Below are 8,416 nucleotides of genomic sequence, written 5' to 3'. Positions count from 1 at the left end.
TGGCTGACGTCATGCAGCGAAACCCCAGGTGTGGCCAGATGGTGAGCCTCTTTGGCAGCATCAAGGAATCCTCCACTACGGTGGCCGAGATCTGGATCTCCTCCCTGTGCAGTGAGCCCATCGAACACGAGGGCACTGCCATGCAGGTCAGCCCTAAGGCCAAGTCGGCAGGTAACTACGAGGGGCAGGATGAGCTGCACGCCAGCGGCAGGGGAAAGCACAGACACGACCTGGACAAGGATGCCTTGGAGAAGGGGGAACCAAAGAAGCAGCGGCCATCAATACGAGGAAAGCTGAAGCAGAAAGTCCTGGCGCTGTTTCACAGGTCCAAAGTGTCAGAGAGGGACCTTCGGTCTGACATGATGGGGAATCGCAGGAAAAGTGACCCATACCTGGAGGATGATGAGAGCGTCCTCAGCACCCCCAGGCCCAAGCTCAGGCCATACTTCGATGGCCTGTCAGACTCCAGTTTGCAGACGGAGATGTGGGGCAGCCACAGTGACAGGACCCAAACAGAGCCTCTGAGTCTGCCCCACATGCCCGAGAATTCGTGGGCCCTGGGAGGCAAGCAGCCAAGCGAGAGGGACAACGAATTTGTGGCCCACAGCACACCCACCAGCAAGGTGGACAAGATCCAGATCTCCTCCCTGTCTATGCCGCCCATCGACCACGAGGACAGCGCCAGGCAAGCCAGTCCTGAGGCTGAGTCCTCGGACAACTACTCTGAGTGCATGTGTGAGAGCTTCTTCTCGCAGCGGGAGGCCAGCTACCATACCGCTGACCAGGAGGAGGATGACTGCGATGAGGGGAATCTCATATTCACAAGGAGCACCCTGACCACGCAACAGAACTACCAACAGAAAGTCCTGTTATGGCTGCGCACTGTCCAATTGTCGGAGGAGGTCCTGGGCCCTGAGCAGGACCATGGGGAGCATGTCCCGGAGGTGGAGGAGGACCTGGACCTCCTGTATGACATGCTGCCGAACCCCAGTGACAGTGGCCCAGACACTGAGGACGATGGCAGCGTCCTCAGCACCCCCACACCTAAGCTTCGGCCATACTTTGAAGGCCTGTCTAGCGGCCCAGACATGAAGGACAATCACAGTGTCCTCAGCAGCCCCAATCCCAAGCTCAGGCCATACATGGAAGGCCTGTCAGACTCCAGCTTGCCGATGGAGATGTGGGGCCTCCACAGCACCAGGATCCAAAAAGAGCCTCTGAGTCTGGCCCACCTGCCTGAGAACGCTAGGGCCCCGGGAGGCAAGCAGCCAAGCCACAGTGACTCCCAACTTGTGGCCTACAGCAAACCCACCACTGAGATTCGAATGCCCTCCCTGTCCCGCCAGCATATCGATCAGGAGGCCACTGCCATGCCCGCCAGCAACAAGGTCCAAACCTCGCATAAGGACCTCGCCAGCACATCTGAGAGCTGCTTCTTTGAGCAGCCGGCCAGCCACAATTCCGTCCACAGGCAGTCCCAGGAGAATAACTTGGACAAAGGTAATCTCATAGTAAGAAGGAGGTGCATGAACAGTCAACACAATTACCACCAGGAAGCCGTGGCATCTATGCTCAGGGCCCAAGTGTCGGAGAAGGTCATATCCTCAGAACAGGCCCTTGTGAGGCATGTCCCCAAAGTGGAGAAGGCTCTGCACCGTCGGTATGACATTGTGCTGAGCTCTAGTGACAGTAGCCTAGACACAGAGGACGATATCAGTGTCCCCAGCACCCCAAAGCCCAAACTCAGACGATACTTTGACAGCATGTCAAGTGATAGCAGCTCTGACTCAATGGCCCACAGAATTTGCTCCCCTGGGAAGCAGCTGGCACAGCTGGAGGACAACCGGGAGGCAGGGTCCTCCGCCCAGCATTGGTTCACCAAGAAGCTGCCATCCATAGTGCGCTTCACCAAGTCTCTGGTCCTGCCCTCCAGCAGGTCCAAGAGGAAGCAGGCTGGCCACTGGGGCTGCGACACAGCCCGGAATGAGTGGGTCAACAGACTGGACAACGAGAGCCCAGACCCACAGAGCCAGCGGCAGATCCCCAGGAAGCCCGTCCGTGACCAGCTCAGCAACATCCTCATTTCCCAGGACAAGATGCCCGAGAACATCATCCTGGTCAACACCTGCGACTGGCAGGGCCAGTTACTTTCGGACATCCTGCAGGGGCACACGCTGCCCGTGGTGTGCACTTGCTCCACAGATGACGTCCAGGAGGCCTTCAGCATCATCGTCTCCCACATGCAGAGATACTGCAACTGCAATTCCCAGGCCCTGACGCCTGTGAAGATGGCCGTGGCAGGGGCACAGCCCTACTTCAGCGCTGTGCTGCGGGTCTTCGTGAGGCAGCTGTCCCAGCAGCCACCCCAATGGCTAGACTACATGCGCTTCCTGGTCATCCCGCTGGGTCCCCACCCCTTGGCCAGCTACCTGGGCTCCATGGATTGCCGCTACAACAACTTATTCCAGGACCTGTACTGGCGGGACATGTTCAACAACCTGGAGTCTGAGAACACCTTGCAGGACACACAGGACGTTGTGTCGAGAATCTCTGAGTACGTTGCGGGGGCCAACTGTGTCTACCTGCTGCCCATTGCTGAGGCCATTCTCATGTCTAAGCAGCAGCGCCCCAATGAAAAGTCCACACAGCTCATCCCCTTTGTGGGGGCAGTGAAGGTTGGAAGAGTGGAACCATCTGCAGCCATGTCAGGAGGCTCAGATGATGTAGTCCTCTCATGGTGCGGTGAGCTTCTGTCCCCTACCGGGAAGGCCTCACCCAACACACTCTCCCCCACATCAATGAGTGGGGGCCTGTCCTCCACCAGCCAGAGTGTCCATGCACAGATGATGGAGCTGCAGGTGGATTACTGGACAGCAGTCCAGCCAATAGATACAAAGAGAGTCGCAGAGAAGAAACAGCTGCCTACCACCAAAAACACACTCAAGTGCTTCTTCCAGTCTGTCCATGTCAGCAGGCTGCCCCGCAGTGGTGAGGGCACAGCAACACCTGCCATGTCCATGACTGTGGTCACCAAGGAGAGAAAAAAGAAGGCGCCCAAGAAAACCACGGACGAGGATGTGGAGTCCCAAAGCCAGTGCATCCAGGGCATTGGTCGCCTGGTTTGCAGGGCCAAGCACCAGCAGAGCATGCTGCCGGTCGTCATCGATGGTGTGGAGTGGAATGACGTGGCGTTTTTCCAGTTGTCCGCCCAGTGGTCCTCCCACGTCAAGCACTTCCCCATCTGCATCTTCGGACACAACAATCCCACCTTCTAGCCCTGCCCCTCCCCCTGCCCTTCACTCTGCCTTGGCCAAGACCAGAAGGACCCAGCTGCTTTTCTGTGAACAGTTCAGTTTACTACAGACACAGACCCTGGGAACCCAAAGAGAATGTGCTCACAGCCTGGAACCTAAGGGGGTTGCCCCTCACTGGGAGCTCCTCAATGCTCTGTTCAGTAACCAGAACGCTGTGGCGGGTGGGACTCAGGAGGGCAGTGTTGAGCTGGAGCATCATGGAAGATGTGTTTTGGCCTCAGGATGCCCAACATTCTCAGTGAGAAGGGTTCCGGCCTTGAAGAACTGCCCTTCCAGGAAGCCAGGACTCTGCTTCCCTGGGAGACAGCTCCAACCTGTGCCCAGACTCAGAGGTCGGCAGCCAGAGGTCAGTTACTTTCGGACATCCTCAGTGAATTCAAGGTGTTGGCAGCCTTCTAAGCAGAACTTGGAGTCCAGTCAGCCCAGGCCTGGGAAACAGCTGCCGGACAGCAAACTGGTCTAGCACCACCTACTCAGGGTTACCAGTGAACTTCAGCCTCACAGGCAGAAAGAAAAAAGACCTGTATGGTGCACATCGCCCTAGCACACTGGCTAGACAAAGTGGTCGATTACCTGAGGAGGGAACCCACTTTCGTTCCTGTTACTACAGAACATTTGTTACCACCCAGCAGCAGTGGAACCAATTATTGACCAGGTGAGCCCCTCCCCTCCAGAGCACATGCTCACCAGGCCACCTGTTGGCTGTTTGCCTTCAGGTCACTGCAACTCTCTGAGTGTTTGTTCCTCTGAAACCTCGGAGAAGCAGGGAGCAGGCTCATAGGGCTATTGTAGGGACTGGCTGGGTTCCTCCCTGGTAAGTGTTCTCTGGGAGCCTAGACCGTGGAGAGGTCTGCTGGAGGGGCTGTGATTGAACCAACTGGTCATTTTCTCTTTCTGTTGAAGAAGCCACTGCCAAATTGTGATTCTCTTTGGGGCCTTGGGTTTAGCTCTTTTCTAATATTACAAAGAGATTGGAGATACTATTAGGGGTCTCTGTCCCAGGTGAATCCAGATTAGAGATGCCAGGGGTGAGCAGTCGGGCCCAGGGTCAGCCAGCAATCTGAGATGGGGCTGGTTTGGGCTCATTCAATCAGCACGTATATTAGAAGCCCTGCCAGGTACAGAAATGTTTCTAGGCACTGACCATAACCCAGTGCTCAGAGCAGACACCAAGCCTGCACTCCAGAGCTTCCTTCTGGGAGGGAGCGATTCAGTCCCACTAGGCTGCACAGGCTCATAGTGTAAACAGGACACCTGATGTGACGTCCTCCTGGCCTCCTCTCCCTATGGCTGCATCTTCGCGTATTGTGAAGAGGATGGTAAAGCTCTGTTCAGCAGAAAACGTGAGTCAGTTTTGGATCAGATCCATGAGGGGAGTATGGAGACTGTGAATTCAAGGTGTTGGCAAAACCATGGATCCCACTCATGGTGGGATTTATGCAAGAGGCAGAGGTCGGAGGGCTTCCCTAGAAAAAAGGACGAGTCAGAGAGCTGTGCAAGTGGATATGGGTGGTGTGGGCGAGTGGGAAGGTCAGTGGACAGACAGCCCCTCAGACAATTCATAGCCTTCCACTCCTAATTCTAGCCCAGTCTGCACCCCTATCCCGGGACCTTGCTCCCTAATCTGGTAGAACCTCCACAGTGGCAGCTTGGGGTACCCCACCCTGTGGGAGTTGAGTTTCAGTGGGAGGCAAAGAACCACACAGGACAGCTAGTGACAGAGGCAGCATGTAGGTGCAGGAGCTAAAGTTTGAGGTGATAGGAAGGCCCTGGGGTTTGTTTGATTGCTCACTGGTCAGTATTCCTGAAGCACCTGCTCAGTGCCAATCAGTGACATGAACTGGGTGGACACCAGCCCTCTCAGTCCTAATGGGAGGGAACAGGGACACTGGGAGAGCATGTCAGGTTCCCCTGAAGAGGGGGACAGGTGGTTCCCTCATTGATCCAGAGCTGTCAGGTAGGAGGGCTTCATGCCAACCATTCCTGGGTGACCAGGCCCATCTCTGCCAGGACTGCCAGACTGAAGGTGGACAAGGAGTAGGTCGGGCTTCTGGATGGGCAGGAGCAGCAGGCACAGGACCCCAGGCTCTCTGAGTGGTGCTGTGGGAGGGCCGTGTGGAAGGGAAAGGCAGGCCTCACATTCTGCTGCTCACCTATCTCTCTCCCCAGGGCCAACTCCTGCATCCTGAGCATCTGGCTGGACCAGCACCTTCAGAATTTCCCAGCCTGATGATGCTGTTGGCTTCCATAGAGCTCAACTTGCAGTCTCCTACCTGCCAAACCAGGCCCAGTGCCTCAGCGGGAGCACCTGAGCCCACTGAGGCCGAGACAGGAGGAGGAGGAGGCCTCCGGGGGTGGCGTGGGTGAGTGTGCCTTTGGAAGGCACACAAAAGGCAGTGAGGGTGGTAACATGTCCTCTTCTTGCATCTACAGAACCAGCTCCAGAAGAACATCAGGAAAACCCTCAAGGGCAACGCCACCCTAGTGGCCTCTCCAGTGCCAGAGCCGGATCCAGGCCCAGCTTTCACTGAACTTCAAGAGGCAGAAGAACCACCTGCAGCATTTGAGCAACTCACCCCAGCATCTGTGCGGCCTGTGGTGCTAGATCACGGGCCAGAGCGCATGTCAGCAGAGATAGCAGAGAGGGCACCCTCCTAACCCCATTTAGACACAGTGTTAAATGTTTAATATTCTTGTTAGATATGTTTATAATTTTATTATATTTTTATGATATTTAATAACATACAGTGTACCGTAGAGAAAATATACTGAAATATTCCTAAACAGAAACTTAATTTAGAGTCTATAAAATTTAACCCTAAAAACCCTCAAAGCTTTGAGCAAGTTTGTTTTTCTGGACCCTGACCCACCCAGGGAGAACTGCCCTCACCTTCTCCACCTGCCCTTCCTGGAGCCAGGACTCTGCTTCCCAGGGAGCTGGCTCCACCCTGTGCTGTGCCCAGACTCAGAACTGACCTCCCAGTGGGGGCATCCTAAGCCCAACATGGAGGCCTGTCAGCTCACCCCTGGGCCTCCACGTTGTCCCCAACACCACTCACTCAGGCTTCCAAATAAGCTTGATCTTCACAGGGCAAAAAAAAAAAAAAATTAAATTAAAAATAAAAATGGACATGTAAGGTGCAGACCTCCCAGGAACAGTTAATGGAAAAACTGGTCAAATACTTGGTGCCCAGCTTCCTGGGCAGCGTCCCCACCTTGGTCCGCACCCACCCTTCTGTGTTAATACAGAACTTTTGGGACTCACCAACGTGTGTGGGACCAACCATGGACCAGGTGAGCCCTGCCCCTCCACAGCGCAGTGGTCACTCAGCCACCTGCTTGCTGTGAGTCTCCAGATCACTGCATGTCCCTGAGTGTTTGTTTCTCTGAACATGGGGAGAGCCTAGGCCCAGCTTCATAGGGTTATTGTAGGGACTTGGGGCGGCGGGTGGGGGTTCCTCCCAGGAAAAGGCCCGCTGGGAGCCTGGACTCTGGAGAGCTGTGCTGGAGGAGCTGTGCTTGTTCCAATTGGCCATTTTCTCTTCTTTTAAAGAAACTTGTGCCTTATTTGTGATTCTCCTCAGGACTTAGGCTAAGCTATTTTCTCCTTTGATAAAGACGTTGTAGATTCCATTAGGGGTCTCTGTCCTGGGTGAAGCCAGATCAGAAATCCCAGGGGTGAGCAGGGGGACCCCAGGCTCACCCAGCCTTCTGAGACGGGGGTGGTTTGGGCTCATTCATTCAGCAAAGGCCCTGACCCCAGGGCTGCACTCCAGCGCTTCCTTCTAGGCAGGAGTGATTCAGTCACACTGGGCTGCGCAGGCAGGTAGCATCCACAGTACACCCCATATGACTTCTTCCTCAAAGTATCGCTGATCTACACGTACTGTGAAGCAGAAAGTGGATCTCTAGACCAGCAGAAAAAGTGAATGTGCTTTGGATCAGAGCCTTAAGGGGAGTATGGGGACTGTGAGTTGGAGAAGCTGGCAACACCCTGGATCCCATGCCTTGTGACATTTCTGCAAGAGGCCAAATGTCTGAGTGCTTCTGTTAGAAAAAAGGGAGGGAGTCAGAGAGCTGTGCATGTGGATTGGGTGGTGTGGGTGAGTGGGGATCAGGCTGGCCCACACAGAAAAGAGCTCCCAGAGGCTGAGCTTAGGCAGGAGCACAGAGCCACTCACGTCATAGCCCAGGGCCTGCAGTCTGGAGGGCTTCCTGGGGTGGGGCCTTGAACTGGGACTTCAGTGATGGAGATGGGACGTTTCTTCCTTGGAAGGCACACAAAAGGCAGTGATGGGGGTAACATGTTCTCTTCCTGGATCTACAGAAGCAGCTCCAGAGCAAGATGAAGAATCACCTAAAGTGGCAACGCCTACTCTGGTGCCCTCTCCAGAGCCAGAGCAGATTCCAGACACAGCCGTCAGTCAATGAACTTCCAGATGTGGACCCACCTGCAGCTTGTGAGCAACGCACCTCAGCTCCTTTGGAACCTGTGGTCTTAGGTCCTGGGCCACAGCGTGTGTCAGCTGCCACAACAGAGAGGGCTCCCTCCCCTCATTTATATGAAGTTTTAAAATATTTGTGTTCATCATATACATGTATACAACTTTATGTATTTTTTCATACTATTCAGTAACATATAGTCTAATTAAAGAAAATGTAATGAAATACTCTTAAACATAAATTTCATTTAGATTCTATAAAATTTAACTCCACAGTCCTTCAGAGCCTTGAGCAAGTCCCTTTCTTCTTGGTCTGCGTCGTGTTACTATGAGTCATATGTTGGGAAGAATTAGTCTCTCAGGAGCCATCTGCTCTAAGGATGTGATGTACTTGAGGCCCAGGACAATGGGACTTTGGGGGAAATTGACCCACCAGCATTGGGGCAGGGACCCTTGATGTCAGGGCTGCAAACCCACATTGTGTTTGACTTCATCTCCCACCAGCACATGGACAAAGCCTGGCCTTAAGCGCCCCCTGGTGTCCACGTTGCAAAATGCTGTAGGGTTTAACCAGCAGAGAGCAGTTCCTGAACACTGACTGCCACCTGCACCTGGACAGAAAGTCCACCCTGCTCCACGGGCACTGAACAGCTTTCTGAG

The 8,416-nt window shown here is 54.4% G+C and overlaps 1 protein-coding gene across 1 annotated transcript; it reads left to right on the top strand.

Moving 5' to 3' along the window:
- The first annotated feature begins 2,381 nt into the window (after positions 1-2,381).
- LOC132219343 (phosphofurin acidic cluster sorting protein 2-like) lies at positions 2,382-3,275 on the top strand. Its single transcript, XM_059671706.1, has one exon. It carries the CDS (start codon positions 2,382-2,384, stop codon positions 3,273-3,275), a length of 894 nt encoding a protein of 297 aa, XP_059527689.1.
- Positions 3,276-8,416: the final 5,141 nt, after the last annotated feature.

The sequence above is a fragment of the Myotis daubentonii genome, chromosome 16 (genome assembly GCF_963259705.1).
Source record: "Myotis daubentonii chromosome 16, mMyoDau2.1, whole genome shotgun sequence".
Lineage (NCBI taxonomy): Eukaryota > Metazoa > Chordata > Mammalia > Chiroptera > Vespertilionidae > Myotis > Myotis daubentonii.
The sequence above is the reverse complement of the archived record's forward strand: the minus strand, read 5'-3'. Positions and strand labels throughout refer to the sequence as shown.